The sequence below is a fragment of the Dipteris shenzhenensis genome, chromosome 9 (genome assembly GCF_047967505.1).
Source record: "Dipteris shenzhenensis isolate YYH24624 ecotype China chromosome 9, Dip_SZ_1.0, whole genome shotgun sequence".
Classification (NCBI taxonomy): Eukaryota; Viridiplantae; Streptophyta; class Polypodiopsida; order Gleicheniales; family Dipteridaceae; genus Dipteris; species Dipteris shenzhenensis.
In genome coordinates, this window is record NC_141604.1 from 39,042,668 (window position 1) to 39,064,914 (window position 22,247).

General features: G+C 46.1%; 1 protein-coding gene across 2 annotated transcripts; it reads left to right on the forward strand.

Annotated features, from left to right (window-relative positions):
* The first annotated feature begins 215 nt into the window (after positions 1 to 215).
* Positions 216 to 5,500, forward strand: LOC147898615 (putative glutamine amidotransferase GAT1_2.1). 2 transcript variants are annotated; one of them, XM_087379090.1, is made up of 7 exons: positions 216 to 456; positions 613 to 853; positions 1,135 to 1,484; positions 1,790 to 1,969; positions 2,146 to 2,373; positions 4,590 to 4,853; positions 5,097 to 5,500. In XM_087379090.1, the coding sequence occupies exons 2-7, from the start codon at positions 739 to 741 to the stop codon at positions 5,337 to 5,339; spliced, it is 1,380 nt and encodes a 459-aa protein (XP_087235216.1). In that variant the 5' UTR covers positions 216 to 456; positions 613 to 738; the 3' UTR covers positions 5,340 to 5,500. The 2 variants fall into 2 exon arrangements, with proteins under 2 accessions (XP_087235216.1, XP_087235217.1); XM_087379091.1 differs by having other exon boundaries at positions 216 to 416.
* The last annotated feature ends 16,747 nt before the right edge of the window (positions 5,501 to 22,247 follow it).

The window sequence follows — 22,247 nt, forward strand, 5'->3', positions numbered from 1 at the left end:
TGGATAACGCAGAAAAAATCAAACGATTCCAGAGAATATTCGGGTAAGACTAGGCGACGTGCAAGGGGATAACGTAGGAGGCGGGGCCAGCTGGCCGGTGAGTCGGTGCCAGGTCAGCAAATGAGGCCAAGACGTTACGTGCATGCCTGGCGCCACGTGGACATAGCCTTATAAATAGTCGATCGACAGCATTCCGTTGCAAGAGGCCAGTTTCCCGGCAACGAAAATCGTCAGCCAGCGACGTTCGCGACAGTTTTCAAGCGTCGCTAAGCATTTTTCGCGGCAGCCCACTACCAGCTCTCGTCGTTGACGGACCAGAATTTGTGATTCGGCCACCCTTTTGTATCACTTCCGATCTTATCGCCGCCTACTGCATCACCTTCCGTCAACGCATCTTCACGTGCAGTTTCTACTTTGTAGCCCATCAACAACCCGTGATCTTCGTTATTGTGCACGGTAGCCGTTCTTTGATAGATTTTTGGCTCCTACTTTTATCACTGTTGATCGGCTCGACAGAATAGTTTTACGGTTGCCGGTCCGGTCTTTTGGTAGGTTCTAGCTCTACCTTTTGTTCGCAATATGCTTACAGTCACATTTCGAATTTGGGTTCAGATATCGGGCTAGGAGCATTTAATCAGAAACAAACTCAAATCGTTTGCGGGTGAATCAAGTCAAATTCGGCAATCGCAGAAAGTATTCTGACCCACACCACAGCTCAAGAATTATTTATACATTGTAATGGCGGAGCAGTTGCAAGCCGATCACACCGTCACCGAACTCGCCTCAGTACTTCCCCGTGTGCTCATTGTTTCCCGACGATCTGTACGAAAAAATAAGTTTGTGGATTTTGTCGGTGCGAAAACTTCCCCTTTTCCTTTTCTACTCGTAAAATTACTGTCGTCAGTTTCATGGAGAATGTGGTTAACTCTTTGGTGAAATCTATAACTGTTTATCTGGTTGTACATGACCGGAATGGCGAAATATGTTTACTTTCAAACTGCTCACTCCGTTTGTCCTCTTTTTTCTCCTTAGCCATTATGGTCAATAGTGCTATTGGAAGTGATATGATGCCAACCAAAGTAGCGAGGGACAACTCACTAGATGATGGAAATTATGTTAATTGGCTTTCTGCAGGAGAATATCATTTAGATTTGATTGTGAAGTATGGTGCGGTTCCTGTTATAGTTCCTAGGGTCAGTGGACTGCATCTACTTTTGGACAGCTTCGAGCCCATCCATGGGGTCCTCCTTTGTGAAGGAGAGGACGTTGATCCTGCTTTGTATGAGAACGATTCACCGGCTCTCACAGTAGAAGAAATCGAGGAGGTGAGGAATCTGCACAGTAGTGACACCTCAATTGATCGGGATAAAGATTCAATAGAATTGCAGCTTGCACGGCGCTGTCTCGAAAGAAATATACCTTATTTGGGAATATGCAGAGGGTCGCAGGTTTTGAACGTTGCTTGTGGTGGATCACTGTACCAGGTAGTTCATCTCGATCTGAACCTCTTGCATCTGTTATGATTATTTGAGAACTTCTCACAGCTTTTTGTATCTTTCTTTCAAAGAAGGTGTAGTTTCTTTGGATTGAGGAGCATGCTCAGTCTTTCGGACTTAGTTTATCGTTGTCAGTGTAAGCCATTAAAAACGAGGGCTTGGAACCTTACCGGTAACTTGCATTTTCTACTATTATGTTTACTCATCTATGAACAATACCATGAGCACCATACCATGTAACACACGCTGTTTATATACAAATTTATAATTCATCTTTCATTTTATATTTATAGGATGTGGAAAAAGAATTTTCTCAAAAGGGAGGAGTTGCAGTGAAGCACATCAACTATGATGACTATGATGGTCATAGGCATCCTATCAACGTTGTTGAAAGCACTCCATTGCATGAATGGTTTCAAGAGTCTCTTGGAGGAAGCTCTCTGCAATTGAATGTCAACAGCTATCATCATCAGGTGAATTTTAGTATTAAACTTCAATAGAGCCACAACTCTAAAAAATCTGGATTTCTTCACATCTGGCTAAACAAGGCGCTCCGTTTTTTACAAGAATTGATCAAGTTTGAGAGTCCATTTGTAGGAGTGGATTTTTTTTGTTTTTTCCTATGGGTAATTTCGGAAATTTGTCGCAGGGTGTAAAAAGACTAGCAGCGAGATTCCAACCCATGGCATTCTCTCCCTGTGGACTCGTGGAGGCTTTTTATGATCCTGATACCTATCACCCAGAAGGAGGAAAGTTCATTGTAGGACTACAATTTCATCCAGAACGTATGAGACATGAACAAGAGAAGAATGGATGTGGTGCTCATTTTTCTTCTGAGAGTGTCTTCGACTATCCTGAATGTCCACGGGCCTATCAGGTAGATCATTTATCCCTATAAGCAGGTTAACCATTTATAAAATCATGTTAGTCTACATGGAATCGTTTAGATGAATTGCAGATGCTGCTGCCTTGTATCCTGATTTTAGACTTTTTTTAAGGTTATCTTTACATTCATTCAAAGATTCTACTTAGTGACGATTTCAGAAATAGGCATGCTTATAATCAAATTAGCTCTGTGCTTCCAGCATGAGGAACTTTTTAATAGTAAAGTCAAGTTCGCAGAAAAAGTAAGAAGGGTTATACAGGGATTATATACATATTAAGCACGCAAAGGAAGACAGGTGACTTCATTTTAACACTTCTGCCTAGCATTAGGGGAGAAATGGGGTCTCAAAAGGGCCTCCAATTAGTGTTTCCTAATTTCAAGGGATTAGAAATCGATTTGAGGTCTACCAATGAGAGTGCTTCTTTCTGTGGGACACTGGTATGTTGTGCTGTACAAAAGGACATATTGAGCATTTATGGTTGGGGAGACCTCTCACCCATGGTTTAGACCCATGGTCCTCACTCCTAGACATTGATATGATCTCCAATCCAAGGGTCACATTCAAATTTATGGTAGAGCACTCCCAGCCATTAGATCAATGGGTAGATCCAAGGGAGGGGATGAGGGAAAAGTGTGCTTCAATCTGGTCCATGGATCAAGGGGTGGATCCAAGGGAGGAGATGAGACTAAAATGCGCTCCAATTTGGGCCATAGATCAAGGTATGGATCCAAGGGAGGGAATGAGTGCCAAATGCACTCCAATCTGGGCCATAGATCTAGGTTAGATCCAAGGGAGGAGGTGAGAGCAAATGGCGCTTCAATCCGGGCCATCCAAACAGGCGCTTGAATCCGGTCCCTTAATCTCATATCTTCATCTCCACCATCCAAAATGCGCCTTCATCCTAGCCCTCCAAACAGGTGCCTCAATCTTGGCCATTGATCTTGGATCTAGATCAAGGGTGCCCATGAAAAGGCGCCTTTTCCCTGTAAGATGAGGCCTCCACAAAGTCAAACCTTGCCCTTCCCTTGTCAGATCTTGCCACTTGGAAGCCATCTTAGGCCTTTGATCCATCCATCACCCATCTCCATCCAAAGGCCAAGGTTGATCAATTTCAAACCATGTCAGTTGAGTAAATGCTAAGGGGCCCTTAGCCCATGGGTTACCATAGTGGTTCAATTGTAATTAACTTAATCCATTTCTTAATCAATTCCTTATGACATCCTTTTGAGACCCCAATTCTCTCCTAATGGTTTTTCTATCTAGGGGATTAAATAGGAAAATGTGTGGCAGTTTGTGAGACGTAAGGCCTTTCACTCTTGAGCCAATGCCATTGTCAGCCTCTAATCAGGGGATCATCCAATAAGGGGTTTTGTGGGCAATGAATTACACTATTGTTACAGTCTCATGTCACCTTTTCAGCTACTCATCTATATAGAGTAGTCCAAGAGTGGTACTGTTCTGTATAAGAAGTCGTGTACTACATCTGATGTGACTATCAAAATGGTGTTAGCACTTTTATCTTGCAACCCTCCTTTGGCCTAGTCCTTTTGGCAACAATAAAATGCATGCCTCAACACTCGACAGGAGCTAATTCCTGGGGGACCATATAAATGTATGTAGCTGTTTAGTAACAGTTTGAAGAAAAGTCTTTTTCAATTAACAGAAAGGGGTTTTATGCTAGCGTCCAATAAGAATCCTTGAATGCATATGCTAATAGGGTTTGAAGTAATGAACCCTTGCAGGTCTTGTGGAAACCATCCATGTATATATGTATAGCTTTATGAAATAAAATGTACCTTAACGTCAGAAAGAGTTGGTGGATGGAAATTTCTGGTATGTGGCCTGCGCAGCTTGTGAATCTAATTTTCACATCACATGTAGAGTTTTTGGTTTGCATGCCAGTGGGCGCTATGAGCAGAATTTAGTATGGGACGTCTTGAGAAATCAGATGTCTAGAATCCTGCGGCTTTGATGAAGTCCTACCGATCCTCATCATGACCTGAATGGCTATATAATTATTGCTGTAGTACAGGGGTTCTGATTCTCTGGTTATGTGGAGTGATTCATTATCTTCCTCCCTTAGACATGATTTAGCATGAATTTCCACCCCTAAATTTTATAACGTAATTTTTCCTTGGCAGTGTCCTAGGGACCTTTGCACTCTTTTGTGAGCTGATATGTTTATGTTTGTTTGCAATCCTTCTAGGAGTTTGCCAAAGCAGTGATTGCTTATCAGAAAAAATTGTTGAGCTCAAAGCCAGTGAAGGAAATGGTGAAACTTGATGGTGCGATGGAAAAGCAAAGGATGAAGATTGTTCGCAGCTTCTGTATTGCCAGGCATCTCTATGACGAGCAACTTAATATCCGGAAGAATAGGAGTGTGCATGATGCGAGCCAGGCACTTGAAGCTTTGGAAAGCTTCCAAACAAATGATAAAAAGTATCTTGAAGTTGGAGCAAATTTTTTGCAGGTTCTTGAGTCTCAACCAAGTTCATGCACACAATTGCATGGTTCACAGTTTTCTCATGCTGATTGTGCTTCTAGCCATGGCAGAAGTTCTGCTTAAGAAGGCTCCTACTGCCAATAGGATGCATGTTGTTGTTATTATCACATCTGTGTGGATAAAGGTCTGTGGTAGAGTTTGAAAGAAAGGAAATAATTCTAGGATTTTGTGAAATATAGGTTTTGACATGAGTTTTGTTTTCTTGTCCAGTCAACCACAGTGCTGTTGAACACTCAGCAGGAAAAAAGGCTCAAGCAGGTGGGAGCAACTGTTCGAAATTCATCTGTGTTTTTTGAGAGGCTAAGTCTTTTAAAAGATAGAGAATTGAAAGCCAGGATGCTGTTGGAAAGGTTGGGAATGCATGAGCTTCATGATCTTCTTGAGTTCTATAAGATGATGGTTGAAGCTACCTCGGAAATTCTTGAAAGCAGGAAGGGTAGGGATGCTACATGAACACTTTCTGAGATCAATCACAGGCTTTTCTACTCAATTTGTAAATCTTTGTGAAAGAGAAACAATTATAACCTTGTGAGGAACAGGAAAAACAAAAGTCATCCTTTTGTATAAAGTTTTCCAGGTGTTCCTCTAATCAGTATACTAGACATATTGTTCATCATGTTTCTTGAGCAAATTTTCTCTCATCAATTTTTTTAACAAAGCTGGAATTATTAGGTTCTCTCATTTCATCTTTTGGAGAGTTCCGTGTCTCTTTTCTTTTCTGTTTTAGTTTGTTCACTGTGCATCGTGTTGCATAGGTCTTTCCTTTTAGCCCGGTGTAGAGAATTCAGATATGGTATTAAGTTCTTACCAACATGTATGCATGCGGAAGACAAAATGTGAGTTCAGGGACCTTTGAAGTCCTGTGATACTCTCTCATGAATGCAAATTTCAATTTAATGACATTTTATAAAGAAGCCTTTCCATGAGAAAACCTGTTGTCGAAGATTAATTTTAGAATTTCCAAATCACACACACACACACACATGCATGCATGTGTTGCGTGCTCTGTGTGTGTGTGTGTGTGTGTGTGTGTGTGTGTGTGCGCGCACATGCACGTGTTCTTATGCATGCCAGCATGTATGCACACGTACATATATAGCCGTCAAGCGCGCATGTGCACATATGCTAGATGAAACTGTCAAGAACGTTCATCAAGCAGCTAGAATACAAGACAAAAGCAACCATTTAGGACCATTAAAAGTATCACAATTAGTGGTCCACAATATGCAGAGTGGCTGAAAAAAACCCAAAAAAGACATCAGAATTCAGAAAGCCTCACTATGTTCTAATAATGTAGGCCTTATACCTTATATCCGTATGAAAACACAACTTCCATCGGGGCAGCTTTTGGCATGCAAAAATATTGCTCTGGTTGTTTGCCGCAGATGTTTAGCTCCACGGGAATCAGTGCCTCATCTTCTTTGGCATTGCTCTCACACCTGTGATTTATTGGGCTCCCTTGGACAGCATTTGAGAATCAGTTTTCCAAATGCTATATTGGGAAGATTTTCTAGCTTTCTGGGATTCACCCACCTAGACAGGAGTTTGATTTATTTTTCATTTGGTTCGCTACCGGGCACTCTGGACTCTATGGTAGGACAAGAGTCATAGAGTCTTTGGTGATCCTACTTTTTCTATTTACTCATTTTTCAAGCACTCCTTGCAGCAATCTTTCTATGATTGTCTGCAAACTCAGTCCATAGACACGGATGTTAACTTGTCATGTACTGAGATCTTTTCTTGATGTATTTTGGCACATCCCAATATGGGATAGACTCTATAATATAAAGCAACAAAAATTTCCAAGAGAGAGAGAGGGACGTCCCATTCGAATTGCTTTTGGCTCATCGTTATATGGCTCATGCTACGTGTTGATGATGTCTGTTTTTGCGGGAGTCTATACCCCATCTCTTTTGGCAATGCCATGAATCTTATGATTTCTTGCTCTTGCTACGGCAAGGGCTTCAGGCTCATTTTTCCAAGTTCTTTCTTTGACACGTTGTTCTAGCTGTTTAGTTTTCATCTGGTAAGGCAGGGATATGATAATCTTTTCTATTGGTTTCATCATTAGGCACTATGGCCTCTATGGACGGATCGTAACCATCAAGTCTTTGGCAATCCCTCCATGGCTAAGTATCAGTTCTTTCGAGCATCAATCATTTAATGATTGTCTACATGCGCAGGATCTAGACTATCCTACCTTCTTGTCATATAATGATATCTTATGATGCTTGTAACTGGCTGTCCCTATCCATGGGACTGATCTTTGTAATATATGACAATTGGATTTTACACAAAAAAAGTTGTGTATGTGTCTGCACACGTGTGTCTCAGAAAGTTTGCTTTGGGACAACATTATAGGCCTACATAGAGTTTATTATCACAAAAGCTCCATGATTTTCAGCCAGTACCTCATCTTGAGGTCCTTGACCTCCTTAAGGACTGGGTGCTTCAATCATATGATTGTCTTTGTCATGCACTACCATTAGCTGTTGACATCACGGTTGCATCTTTATATAAAGTGTTGTTGCCTCCTCCTTGGCTTTCTCATCATGCCAATCACATCTGGTATATGGCACTTAGCTTTCGATGGTGTCACCAAAGATTGCAACAAATTTGATTTTCTATAATAGGGGTTGTGGGTCCTGCCCTTTTGGGGCTAGGTTTACCTCCTTCCATCATACCCTTGAGAACAACCGTCCTCTCGAGATCTTTTGGCCTGTTGGTATAAGATCTTATGATCCTGAATAGTATAGGCCTTGTAGTGGGTTGGTACCTGCCGTATGTCTTCTTTATCCTCAATCTCCTCCTCTTTCTCTACCGGAGCAGCCTTGCCTTTGGATATAGGGGGTTTGGGACCTGAAGGGGGCTCTTCCATTGTACTTATAGAGACGACGGGGGTGGTTACCCTACTTACTCTGTTTCCCTAGTTAGAGGAGAACTCATGGTGAGTAGTCGTGGTGCCTATGTAGGACAGCCAGTGAAGATCTGATTTTACCCTTACAGTTCCCTTGCTTACCTCTTGGGGCTTGAGCATGTTAACCCATCCTTAGGGGAACCACCGGGGTCAGACCCTCGAGCTCCAAGGTGGTGATCTGAAACCCTACCCTTTCTGGGACATCTATGTTGGCTAAGATGTGCATCCAATTTTGTGAGAATTCTGGCTCGGGGAGAGGTGTATACCAAAAGTCATCAGACTCCTCATCCTCTTCCCTGTCACAAGGTTGGAATAGTTTTACGGAGGTGGTTCGGGCGGTGGTGTCGGACTCTATGGCAAAAAAGTGTCCTGACAATGGGTGGGCCTTGTAGGTGTGTAAGTCCACTCTCATGGTCTGCTCCTTGTGCCATAAGTAGATATTATCATTGCACCAGTCATGCATGAGTCCAGACATTCGCAAGAAAGGTCTGCCTAGGATAGCTTCATATCCTGGCTATCGAGTGAAGTCCATGACCACGAACCTAACGGGGTATGTGAATCCAAACACCTTAATGTTTATGCCAGTCAGCACTCCCAGGGGTTCAGCGGTTTCTCCATCAGCTAGCTTTACTACCAGATGGGTCTGCTCGAGTGCTGGTTTTCCCCATTTCTCCCAGCATTCCTTGGTGCAGACACTCACTCCTGCTCCCCCATCCACGATGGCTTCCACCTTCTGGTTTTGGTAGACTATGGGGATAGAGGCATTTGTGTCATCACCCTCGAAATACTGGCCTAGCTTGTTGACGGGAATCCGAGGGTAGGTTCTGTCCCTTTTCTAGCGTTGATTGGTTGGGCTTGGGGCTAGCAGGGGTTGGATGTAGGAATGGTCTGTTCATCCAATTGGACAGATCATGCCATAGGATGGGGTTTCCTCTTAGCAGAGAAGCGATCGAAATTTCCACCTCGGTCAATAGGAAAGCAGCCAGCCCGACACTGTCACAGGGTTTTGGTGAAGCTTCTTTCTCCATGGTCAACATGTCATTGAAGCCGTACAGGTCTCCTTCATCCTGGAGGTTATGCAACACTAGGTCTTCTTGGAACATCTTCTATGTCAGATCCGAAGCTTCTTCCTCTTCCTCCACCCTTTCTGGAACCTTGAGCAATTTCGCCCCTCGGTGGCCCATCAAGTGGGCTGGATGAATAGTCTCTGACCCCCTACTGGCCTTTAGTCGATGCTCGAACTTATCCTGGTAATCCCGTACCAAGTTCTGGGCATCCTTTATGTATTGCTTTTCTAAGACCAAGTCGGGGTAGGTCTCCTTATAGGTGGGTGCAGGTGCCAGGCCTTAGGCCTGCATTGGTTTGTTCACTTTTGGGAGCATGGGTACCTCAAGGTCATCCTGGGTGGAAGACTGTTTGGAAGCAAAGGAGGTGGCAAGGGTATTTGTCTCCTCATCGGAACCGTCCTAGATGAGCACCTGGTCGGAACCGTCACCTACTTGAATGGCCTTCTTAGATCAAGTTAGAGGCTGTGGGGAAATCTCAGGACCGGGCAAAGGGGATACCTTACCCTTCTTTTTGAGCTTCCTCATTGCCTTGCCTAGTGCCTTGGCTTGCATCCTCGTAATGAATTGTACTGGCACTGCGGCCACATGGCCTTGTTCCTAAGCAGATTGAGGTTGGTGCCCTTTGGTGGGGTGAGTGGAGTGGTTGGTCTCCTTGTGGGATAGTCCTGGAATAGATGCTCTGTTCCACATCCCGCACACAAAGGGGTGGGATTGGTTGTGGTTGGGGTGGTGGGCGTACGATCCCTATATGGATAGTCCAAGAAGAAGTGTGGGCCCTGGAATTTGAAATAGGACACCGGAGGGTTTGAGGTGCCTCAGTAGGGGCATTCACTTGCTCTATGGGGACCCTGGCAGGTGTAACATTGGAGCAGGGGTCTCCGATCGATTGAGTTTAGATCTCTTGCCCTTGCGTTTACGGGACAGTCTGGAATACGGGGACTTGTTGATCCTCTAGCAGGAGGTAGTGGATCAGGGTACCACTTCCCTCCTCGTAGGGGTAGTAATCATGAGGTCCATGATCAGGATCCGTTTCCTCCCAGTCGTTGGGCAATTCTTAAACCAACACTTGATTGATTGGGGCGATGCGAGGTAGTGGGGGTTGTGGACCTAGTATGGGTGGTGGTAGTGGAGCTGACTAAGCTCAATACTGACTAAAGCTAGCCACAGGACCACCTTGAGAGATCTGGGTGTTAGGTGGGGCTGTTAGGGCTAATGGGGGTCTCATTTGATACATGGGTTGGGGAAGGGACCTCAAATTGACATTGGGAGGTATCATGGTTTCCCCACCTATGGCAGTGTGCACAGTAGAGTGCCGGCCTTTCCCTTAGGCGCAGGCACTCATTGGAGGGGTGGTTGCCATTGCATACCCCACACCAGACATTGTCTCTCCGTGGAAACAAGTGGGGGTTGCTTGGCGCCTTCTTGGAGGTTCCTGTCCTCCATTGTTGGCCTAGCTGATCCAACAGATTGGAGGCCAGCTCATTCACATCCAAGCTTTTAGGCTCGTTAGCCTCCTCCTTGCTTGACTCTACACTCGAGGACCTAACCAATGGAGCTATTTCGGAGGTGGCCGAGGCCTTGTTTGAATCCTCTTTGTCTATCATGTTGTCACATATACGGATGGCCATCTTGCTGCATAGATCAAAGGAGGTGGGGTTCATCACCATGAGGTGGTCGTGCAGCTTTGGGTCTACTAATCCAATAAGGAAGCAAGGCAACAATCGTTCATCGCTCATCCGCTCATATGGTTCATAGCGGGCATTGAGGTGCTTAATTCTCACAATGTAATCCCTCGGGGATTCCTTGTTGTTCTATTTTACCCCATACAATTGGTTGATCGGGCTCCATTTATGGCCGATGGGGGCGAATCCCACAATAAAAGCCTTTCTCAATGTCGCCCAGTTGATCTTTTCTTATGGGGTGAGAGCCCTATACCACTGGCCTGCCTTGCCATTCAGGCTGAGGCCGAATGCATTGGCCATCTCAAGGTCACCTGGCGCACCAAAGGCTTCACAAATCTCCTCAAACCGTTCCACATGGGAGACCGGCGGGTCTCCTCCTACGAACTTGGTCATTAGCTTGGAAATGGCTATGGGACGGCTTCTCGAGGGATTTGCCATCCCCACAGGGAACACTGGGGTGGGTGGAGGTGGTGTTGTCCCCCTTCCTGGGGCATTCATCAAAATACGCATTGCCTCATCTGGCCTAGGTGGTGGTGTCCATGTAATTGCTGGTGCCGGCATTGGGATGGAAGTACCCATGCATGCATTCATTGGGACTCCCAGAGGCGGTGGGTCCTGGGGCATGGTAACGTTGGCTCCATGCAGTGGGCGGTAGGGTGGGAACTGAGGTGCCCCATAGTTGACAAAGGTTGGTGGGGCCGGGGCTGTTAGGGGATCATAAGGCATTCCACCTTGGAAGTTCCTAGTTTCCCCTCGACTCGGGTCTTGTCTGTGGTATTCCCTCATCCATGGATCTTCATCATCCATGTTCTCCCACTGGAGAGGTCTGGCATAGGCGGAGGGACCTGGATCGGCGAAGGTAGTTGCGGTCCCGGACGAGAACTGCCTGCTGCTGGCCTTCCCTTCCTACGGACATGCCAGCAAAGGGGTTCTCCAAGACTACCGACTCTGTTTTTCCTAAGCGGCCGAACATGTTAGAGAACGTACCTCTAAGCCTTGATGCAACCGAAGGTGCAAGAGAGTTGGGAGAGGCTACACTTGTGACTGGAGCTTCCGAGGCTCTTGGACCCGAGGGGTCTTGCATCACTTCTTCAAGAATCTCTGTTGCATTTGAACTAGATACAGTTTTGGGGCGGGGGCCTATGAACGAGTGGAGGCTCAGGATCGAGCTTTCCAGATTCCCAGCTAGGACGGAGGGTGGGCTGAGCATAACTCGAAGCGCCTTCTTCTGGCATGAGATCCTTTGGCAAAATCTTTTCAGACCTGAAGTGCATGTGGGATGCGTCTGGTTGGGGGGCTGAGCTAAGGTTCTTGAATTTTCTTTTAATTCCTTGGCTACCCTAGAGGTATCGCACCGGTCGATGGGATAACTCTATAGCACTGGTCGGAGGGCTATTGGTATAGCAATGAGTGGTGTAATACGGTTTGGTGGCGGGTGGGGGTGTAACTTTCAATGACTATCGGCGGAATAAGAATATAGCACCGTCGGTGTGATAGAGGTATCGCGACGATTGGTGGGATAATGATTGCCACGTGGTCGGCGCGAACCATCATAAGGGCTATCCCCACAGGCATAGGGATACAGCATAACAACGATCGACAGGATAGGGAATTGGTGGGATCTTACGCGCCGATTGGTAGGATAGTATAGCGACGGGTGGGGGGATCAAAACATTGACGATCGGTCGGATACGCATATAGCGAGACGACGAGGGGTAAGTGTAAAACAACGGACGGCGGGATCAAAACAGGGACGAGCGATGTGATGGAATAACACAATGGGAGGATGGGAACGATTATGACCATGGGTGTGGGGGTGGGATCAGTGCATCGACGGCGGGGTAACACTATAGCGCCGGTCAATGGCTGTCAGATCGGCATGAAAGTAACTCTGACATGCATTAACTCGGAGCGGTGGGGTAAACCGTAGTCAGAGGTTAGGTCGACGGGGAAGTGCTACGGCATCGGGTCAATGCAAGTTGACCAACGGGATATGGCTAACACACCGATCGGCAGGGTATCTAATCGGTGTGATAAGGCTACAGTGCCAACTTAGCGGGATAGTCACACATAGTGTCGCCGACTGAGATTTGATGTTTTCTGAAGATTTTGCAGTTTTTGTTCATGATCTTTTGTGATGGGGGTATGCTACACTACCTAATCTACCTACTCAATGAAAAAAACCTGAAAACAAAACACTTTTTGAAAGCCAAAATGCAAAAACTCAGAAAAGGTGAGTTATAAGACACAAAACTACTTCAAAACTTGACAAGATTGAATCCTTATTTTTGTTGTTTTTTGAGGTGTTTAGATCTCACACACACCTTAGCAATCAAGCCTACTAAGTTCCTATCAACTTGAAATACCAAAAAACATCAAAGACAAGCTTCCCATGCTCACAATTGGCTTTTCTACAAGAAAAAATAGATTTCCATCCTCTCTCTCACTTTCCACCTCTCTTCTCTCCTACAACTCCACTAACAAGCTCCAATGTAAGCTTGAAGACTTGTGCAATGGGAATATATCGAAGGAATACAAGTCCAAATGCAAAAGCATATCTTTTCTCCTCAGCACAGCGACACCAAAAATGTAGTGGGTCTTAGATGTGACTCACGTGTCAAAGTGTTGTTGAAGATATGCCAACGGAGGCTCCACTCCTGGCTACTCCTTGTGGGAGCAATGCATAGCACGAGCCGTCTGCAAGTGTCACGCAACCGGCCTCCGAATTGTTGCAATGTGGTTTCACGCGAGCAAGAGGGAAGAGGAAGAGGAGAGGGAAGAGGGAGAAGGAAGGGAGAAGGGAGGTAGAGGAGAAGGGGGAGAGGGGAGTGAAGAGGGATAGAGTGACAACCACAAGGGCACTAGGAAGGAAACAAGAGAACACCCAAAACACTCTCTTGGAAGAGAAAAGAGAGCTTGTAGCCAACCCTTTTCCTTTTTAGCACTCTCCCTCTCTTTACAACCAAGGGCTCTTGGGCCCGTAGGGTGCCAAGGTATATTGCTATTCTTACCATCTTTCCCTACTAGTGGAAATAGCGCTTGTGTCAACCATATTAAAGCGCTTGAGACAAGCCTGGCATTAGGAGGTGTTCCTAACCGGCTCCCAAATAGGACTTGTGTTAGCCTCGCCACTCCTAGGCTTAGGTGATTTGGGGCTCAAACTCCTTGAGCACCCTCACATCTTAACCTGTTTGTGGTCATGCATAATGCATGAGGCTCAAACCTGGAGTGGCGAGACTCAACTTTCGCGAGACACTCAACGGTAACCCTGTCTCAGGATATTTGGGGAACAAACTCCCTGAGTTTAAGCTGTACTCCTTTCATGGCTATTTTTGTTGGTGTGGCTATTTTCGAGGATGTGGAGCTGAAAAGTGCATGGCGCTTGCACTCCTCGTGCTTCCATGGATGTGGACCTGAAGTGTGCATCTCCTTGTTCCTAGCAGTGGTAGCTGGAATGTACAACCTGTGCCTGGAATCCTTGAATCCTTGGACTTTGGAGTGGACTTTGGGTATTTGGGGATCAAACTCCCTGAGTTTGAGCTATACTCCTTCCGTGTGCACATTGCTTGTAATCACTGACCTTGGTGTATTTGGGTATCAAACTCCCTTGAGCTTGTCCTTTGAAGTAGATCATTCGGCCTGGTCACCTTTACTTCACTGATTACCCTGCATTTGGTGGCTGTACTCTGTGGATGTTAACAAAGCACGAATACATCAACATGCTCAAAGAAGCCCACTCCGAGATAGCAGGCGTTGACGTTATGACACGTAAAGTGTTGTAGGTTGGCCTTTGGTGGCTGGCTCTCTTCAGAGATGCAGCTAAATTTATCAAGCGATGTGACCCCTGCCAACGCGTGCGAATCCCACATAAAGGGTACATGATGACCCTAACTGGAATATTGATCAATCATCCCTTTGAGAAATGGGGCATAGATTTTATTGGGCCGATAAGCCCAGAAGCTAAAGGAACAGGGGCCAAATACATTAATGACCTTGGCCACAGATTATTTCACCAAACGGTGGAAGGGAGAGCCACAAGAAAAGCGGATGCAAGGTCCACCCGCTAAGTTTTTATACGAGCAAGTCATCGCACAATTCAAGTGTCCTTGAGAATTGGTCAGTGACCAAGAACTCATTTCCTCACTGAAACTATAGCGATCCCGACTAGTGAATTCATGGTTATAGATAGAAAGTCGACGCCATACTAAACGGCCTGGCAGAGAGCTTGAACAAGACGTGCTGCAAGATTATAACTTGCACGGTTGAAGCCAGCAGTCATATGGACTGGGAGCAAAAGCTCATCACAACCTTGTGGGCCTATCAAACATCTTATAAAGTAGCCACGAACTGCACCCCCTTCATCCTAGCCTTTGGGGTGGAGGAAGTTATGCCAATAGAATATGTAGTGCCCATCCTTTGCATTATAGTCAAGGAAAGGCTTGCCAAAAATGCCTTGGCGGATCGCTTAATCGATCTCAAATGGTTGGACGAGACAAGATTGTGAGTAGCCTACTATCTCCAAGTGGAGATGGTACGACACAAAAAATGGTTTGACTGCAACCTCAAAAACAAGGACCTCAAGGAAGGAGATCTTGCACTCCTCTATAGTGTCCACAACACCAAATGTAAGCTTAAATACATGGGCATGGATCCCTACCATGTGGTGGAGATTACTCCGCAAGGGGCGTGCCGAATAGCTACCCTAGATGGAGTAGAAATGTACGGCTACCTCAATGGGAGTAACTTGAAAAGGTACTACAGCTCCCTCACCCTACAGACCCTCTAGGCCATCCATAGGAAAAAGGAGCTTAAGATCGAGGTGGTCGGGATGAAACGTCAGGCCATTGAAGAATCCAAGGCACGTAATGCCAAGATCAAACAACATAAGCAAATGGCCTTGCTTAAGGCAACACTCAAACATCTAGGGCTAATTGATGAACTAATGGTAGAACCAGCTAGGTTGAATGTCCAATTTAGGGTCCGAGCTTACGCATCCAGGCACTCGTGGATCCGGGAGCGATCCATAACTTCATCTCTTGCAAAGTATGGGAGAAGCTACAGGTACCCCTAAACCTTACTGTGGCTTCAGTATGTGCCATCAATGGTCAACTCTTAAGCACATTAGGGTATGTGGACTTAAAACTAATGGTTGTTCACCAAGGAAGTAGAGATTCATTTTTATGTTCTCCCCACAGAAGCAACCGACGAACAGATGATATTGGGAAGGACTTGGTACTACGCCATGAACTGCCAAATCGACTGGAAGGGACTATAGTAATTCCTCTTTGTGAACTTCATCCCACTCCCCCCACAGTACCACCAACTACCAGAGGCAAGGAAGTTCTAAATGAAGGTGATTCCAAGGTGCCAGCAACCTCCAACACTCTTGGTCCTGCCGACCCTAGGAAGGAAGTCCAATCCCAAATAGTACAAATTCCTAACCATGGTGATGGCAAAGGCACATTGCAAGTTACTCCGCCACCCCTACTACCCACCTAAAAATGCCATGAGCATCAGGTGCAAGAATCTATTCTCTGTGCTCAACGCCACTTCAACACTAATCGACAGTGCAAAAAGATCAAAGTAGGGGAAGGGTCTTGACCTACACTGAGATAGGCAACCCCATCTAAGAGAAGAACATGATGCCACCAATCGCGTTGACTTCCAGGCCCAAATCCACCACTCCAAGTTTAGCAAACCCACAAGCGTTGGGTTGCCATGAGGCTCTTGGAAATCCAGGGCTATTACAAAGGCAAGCAGGCCACTTGGGTCTAGAAGTTTCCTACGGCACCAAACATATGATCCCAACTTGCAGGGGTTCAGAAGGAACACAAGAACCTGTGTCAACCTTGGATGCAGTTCCACAAGAACCTACCCTCGAGCCCACTGCGATGAACAAGCCCCTGATGTGCCATGATACCACGAATAGTGCAACTCAACGAGGTCGCCAAGTCCAATGAGGAAGCAACACAAGAACCGACCCCTAGAAAGGGGGTAGATACACAAGAACCTTCCTTCAGGCCCGTGTGCATGCCATCAAAGGATGTCTTACTCAATGACAAAACCCATAGTGCTACACGGACATAAACTGCCTACTATAACAAGGGTCACGGTACCACAAGAACATGTTTCCGCACTGGTATAGCCCCACAAGAACCCGTGTACTCTACCTCAAAAGAGTTCCATCTTAGTGAACGTCACCATGCCACTACACCACTAACAACCAAGATGAGGCACAAACTCAACATGTGCTGGCTGATGACACACTATGCGGCCGTGTGACATTCATCTCCATTGCATCCCACATAAGCATCAAGTCTAGGTCTCGGTGCATCAAGTCTAGGTCTAGGTGAGTCTATATGGTAGGCATATCACCACCATGCACCAGCAGCTCATAAGTCCTTGGTATGCCAATGCACCCACTCACATTCACAGTCAGCAATAGGTGAATACAGCCAGTACATCTCATGTGCATTATCTTCATCATTTGCATTCTTGTAGGCTAACCCCACAAGTCCACACAACACCTAGGCCATTCACCTTGTGTTTCCCTTCGTGCGGCATCCACAACCACCTCCGTCTCCTTGTCCCTTTTTTCGTTTTTTTAATTTTGTCCTTTTCCCTTTTTTACCTTTTCCCCCCTCCCTCCTCCTATTCTTCCTTCCCCACACCCCCCCTTTATCTCTCTCAAATTTTGATAACTATTATTCCCACGACCATTGTCTTTTTGTTATCTCCACGACCATTTCCTTTCGTTATTCCCATGGCCGTTTCCTTTCTACCATCCCCACCACAGCCGCAACCTTTCTATTATCCCACTGGCCGTCGCCTTTGTGCCAACCCCATGGCCCATTGCCCTAGCTTCTATCCCGTCGACGGTCGCCTTCCATGTAACCCATCGGTCGTTGCTATACTAACCATCCCGATTGCGACCATTGCCATAACCCCTATCCCCACAATGCATCACCTCATGCCATCCCCCCGATCGTAGGGATACCAAAAACTATATAAGGACCCCCTATCCCCCCAGGTCGTTGCCTTAGCAAAAATAGTGAAACTCTGCCAAATTTCTGCCAAGCTTCCCCTAGCCCCCTGCCCTCTTCCAACCTGCATTCCAACCCCCAGTTACTTTTGTCAGCCTCCTCTTCCACCGATTCTCTTCTCATGCAACTACCCTCCCTCTTCCCCATGGATCCGGAGAATGAACTCTTTAAATTCAAGACCAGGCTAAGACTCCACCCCCCAATTCCACAAGCCACCGGCCCCTCTAAATCTTAGAGTACACCCTCAAGGACCATCCGTATTCTGTCCAACATTCTAGCGAAAGACCTGCGATTGGAGGAAGAGACCTCAACACAGCAGGCCACTCAAGATGCGCCTACAGCAATTGGTACTACTCCCTCCAAGTCATCCAAAAAGTGCACTCCCAACCCCATGCAAGGGGAATACAATATTATGCGATCTCAGACGCACTCGCTGCTTGGAGAGGCTTGGCTGCAGTAGCTCAATGGATGCACCATCCACTCATGCTATTCCTATGAGGGACATGACTACACCCTCCACTACCACAATGTAGTGGCGTATCAAGCGCTCAAGGAGTTGGAGGTTCATGCATCTCGCACTGACAAGTCTTGGATCCGTGGTGGTAGACCTCCTCCCCTCTCACCTGGACATGAAGCTACTAGGAGAACTCCTCTAGACCTAAAAATCAAACACCAACATCGGCATCCTGCATGATGTGATAGGGACTAACCACTTCTACCACCTTAATGTGGATGTGGTGCCAGCCGCCTAGGCCTCCCAGTCATTGCCAACAAATACGCTTAGAAGAAAAATATGCCTCAGGCCTGAGATATGCAGATATGACCGGAAAAAAGAGCAAGAGGCACATCCATTTTTCTAAGATCATCAATCTAGAGTTGGAAAAGTCGGCACGTGATCTCTAGTGGTTGACCCATGTCAAACATACAGATCACCACCAATCCATCGTTCCCAACATCCTGACAAGACTGGTAGCCCCCAGGTCACCAACTGGGCAGACTGTTTTTGCAACCAGATGCAGGAGGACCTCAAGACGCATGGCAAAGTCCTCGGCAACCCTATGTTGTATATGCTAGTACTCTATCATATATGCTATAGCAACAACCACAAATCGCATAGGGGCTAGTCGACAAAGCCACCACAGGACCAGTGCAAGTTGATGAAGAGAAGAAAGTGGATCCACCAAAGCAATTATAGCAATATGTCAGCTAAGTAGCTCTCCTGTGTCGATCAGGTGGAGCTACATCTATTTGATGCAATGGCCCATCTCCCACAAGTGGCAAGAAAGATTCTACAAAGATGGCAAGAACATGCCTCCTAGCTCTCCTTTACTCTCCTCTAGGCACAACTCTCTATCCGTGACAGCCACAGACTGATGGTCGCCACCCAAGCTATAGAGCAAACCACCCTCAATAGAGTGGAAGAGTATCACAACAAGGCCAAAGAGCTGGAACTCTCCATGACCAAGCTCAAATACGAGCTTTATGCTAGTGAATCCCTGGTCCAAACCCTCATGGACAATTTTGACAAGGCATAATCTTGCCTCCAGACGAACAAAGGGTGCAAGCCGAGGAGCAGCAAGCCAGACTCTGAGAGGGATACTCTGAGAGGGATACGATTGGCAGATTCAAACCCTCTAAGATCTCTTGGCACAAGAGCATGCACTAATCATTGCAATGCAGGGAGACAATGAGCGCCTACAAACCTCTGGCTGCCCAGAGGAATCCGTGTTGGAAGACAAGGACTAACAGGAGCTCCAGATGTACCGAGAGGTCTCAACCCAACTAGCCACATACACCTTAGCCCCACGCACTGTCCTTGAAATCCTACAAATGTACTTTGATGCCCTTCGTGCACAAAATCTCATCTTATACCTAGATCTCACCACCCCCCTTCCTCCCAATGCACTTTAAACAATCCTCCGCCCCACAATCTCGACCACTGCCACCCCATTCTCGCCATGTCCTACTTCTATCTCAATCTTTAGCCCCGCCAGCCTCCCATTATCCGTCCCTCTAATCTTCAAACCCTTGCTGCTAACCCCATCCTGCTCAACTTCCAAGCATGGTGCCGGGTCATCACCGAGTCCACCAATTACCCCCTGGACGATGACATGATGTAACTAGCCAAGCCCGATGAACAGAGCCCATGGTTCTGCAGTCCCGATGGCCTCCAAGCTGATATCAATTGGATGCAGACCTACAGCTGGGCCTCAGTGGTCCAAACACAAGGGCATCTAGTTACATACCGCTCCACTACCTACCATCCCCTCTGCATAAGCATTCTATACAATCGAGTGCTACAAGCTTTTGGTTAGCAATTTTAAAACAATCCACATAGCATATCCCAAAGAAGTCATCAAGGAGGAGGAGCAGGAAGCCGTAGCAGTTTTCAAATCGACCGCCCCACCTGTCGAAATCCCACAGCTGCCTCTTACTGATCCCACCCAACCCCCCCAACAAGCCACCCACCCCGATCCTCCCCGACTCCCCCACACAAACCTCTCAGAGTACTCCTCCAATGCCTCCAACAAAGGCTCTACACAACATGAGACCTCCCAGTCCATCTCCTCCAATGCCCATGTCAACCTCCTGGAAGAGGCACTCAACATGCTCCTCAAACCGGCAAATTTTGTACATATGTCCATCAACACGTCGCCCGCAGGGACTGCTGAAGGGGAATCCATTGCTATGGATGATGACAATGTTCCTCGAGCACCCCCCTCCTCCCTACTCGAAGATGTTCAAAGGAGACCAAATCTACAGTCCTTCCAAGAACTGCCCCATAGTGCACTAATGCACTAGTACAGTCCTTCCATAACGTGTGGAGGTATGAAGTATGGACGTTGCTTTTAGTTGCCATTGCTTCCCTTTGTATATTGAGATAATTAGGGGGAGGCTCATCGTAATTGGGAGTGGCAATGGTAATCAAAATGAATGTTGCTAACATACGGAAGGCAAGAGCATGGATGACAAAGAAAGCACGATGATGCAAGAGCAGAGATGAAGAAGGATAAGGACGTTCGAGCCTTAAGGAGATTAAAAAAACCATGATAAGTGCAAGGCCAAGGATATTGATCACTCCTCTGAGTCTATACCACTTAATGGGCTATCTTGGAGGGTCAATGCATAATCAGGTATATCCAATCGCAGAACTATTTTAGGGGTAGTCTTGAGGCCGCAACATGATGCACTAATAGGCAATATTTTGAATTTTGGGCCCATGCACTCATGCCAAAAAAATTTCTGATGCAATTATTGCCTTACTGGCACAATAATGGGACACAATCTATCAAATCTTGTGGTTATGAACATCGCAGAGCTCGACACATGTCACTACACAAGCAATTTTGCATTCCTTTGTGTAGTCTCTCTACTGCATCTTTGTGCAGACTGTCCATAGTCTATCCTGTCATCGACTCGCAGCTCGCCACCTATCATCTAGCCCCAACTCACCACTTGTCATCTACATGCAGATCTCCCATGCTGATCTAGATTCAACACCACCACGTGGACGTTGGCTTGGTGCAACCATTGCAATGGTTATTGGAGATGGTTATACCTACTCCTAATTAAACCAAAGAAAATGTATGGATGTTAATTGGTTGGGTAACGTTAGACCCATGTTGGAGTTTATAACAAATGGTTATTGTTAATCCTAAATTTTAAAAAATGTATTTTCTTGTGCAACCACCACGCTGGTTCTATTTTAGTGCGGGTTGCAGTTAATACTAAACCAAGGAAAATGTATTTTCTTGCAACCACTGCACTTGTTCTATTTTAGTGCAATGGTTACACAAAGTATAACATTTTTCTTTGTGACTTCTCTATGCTACATGTTTGTGCATCAAACTACTATCCTGTCATCTACCCATAGCTCACCACTTATTGTCATCTACATGCAACTCCACACTGATCTAGACTTGTGACCGCCATGCTGATGTTGGCTTGGTGTGACCATTGCGCTAGATCTTGGATTTATTTTAGGTGGGTACTCCTAATTGGCTAGGTCACATGAGACTTGCGTTGGAGCTCCATTGAAGCCCCACAATGATAAATTTTTTTGTTCATATATTTTGCATCAAGGGTTTCCCTTTCATGTCAATATGACTCTTGAGGGGTCCCCTTAAGGGGCATATGGAGCCATGACCTTGACACAAGGGAGAAGAAGAGGTTTCATATGTACAAGAGGGAGTGGAAGCTCCAAGACTACTCATAGAGAGAGAATAAACTAGAGAGAGATGGGCTCAAGAGTCTACATAAGAGAATATCTACAAGAGGGAGAGAAGGCTCATGGAAGAGGCTTGAGGAGACTAGAGCTACAGCAACATGAGGCCTAATGGTGGAAGAGATGATGAATAAGGGAGAGGAGGGCTCCTTTTATAGAGATTTTGTCACCCTCCTTCACCCATTTACAATTGCTACCTGTAGATTCTTTTTCCCATCAATCACATAAGCCTGTATGTCACCATCCATGTCCTTTTAGGCTACTCTTGCCATGTGTCCCATCAAAAGATGCTCAAGACTCTTAAATTATTGAGAAAGTCAAGAGTCTCCCCACATGGAGCCCATAGGGACCCTCTCTTTTCCATATGTCCACATCCTCCTTATTCCACATGGGAATTCTAGAAGGATTCCTCTTGACTCCACACTCC

Coding starts and splice junctions, on each gene's coding strand:
- LOC147898615 (XM_087379090.1), top strand. CDS start 739: ATGGCGGAGCAGTTGCAAGCCGATCACACCGTCACCGAACTCGCCTCA. Junction 854..1,134: donor TAAGTTTGTGGATTTTGTCG/GTGCGAAAACTT, acceptor GGCTTTCTGCAG/GAGAATATCATTTAGATTTG. Junction 1,485..1,789: donor GTGGTGGATCACTGTACCAG/GTAGTTCATCTC, acceptor TTATATTTATAG/GATGTGGAAAAAGAATTTTC.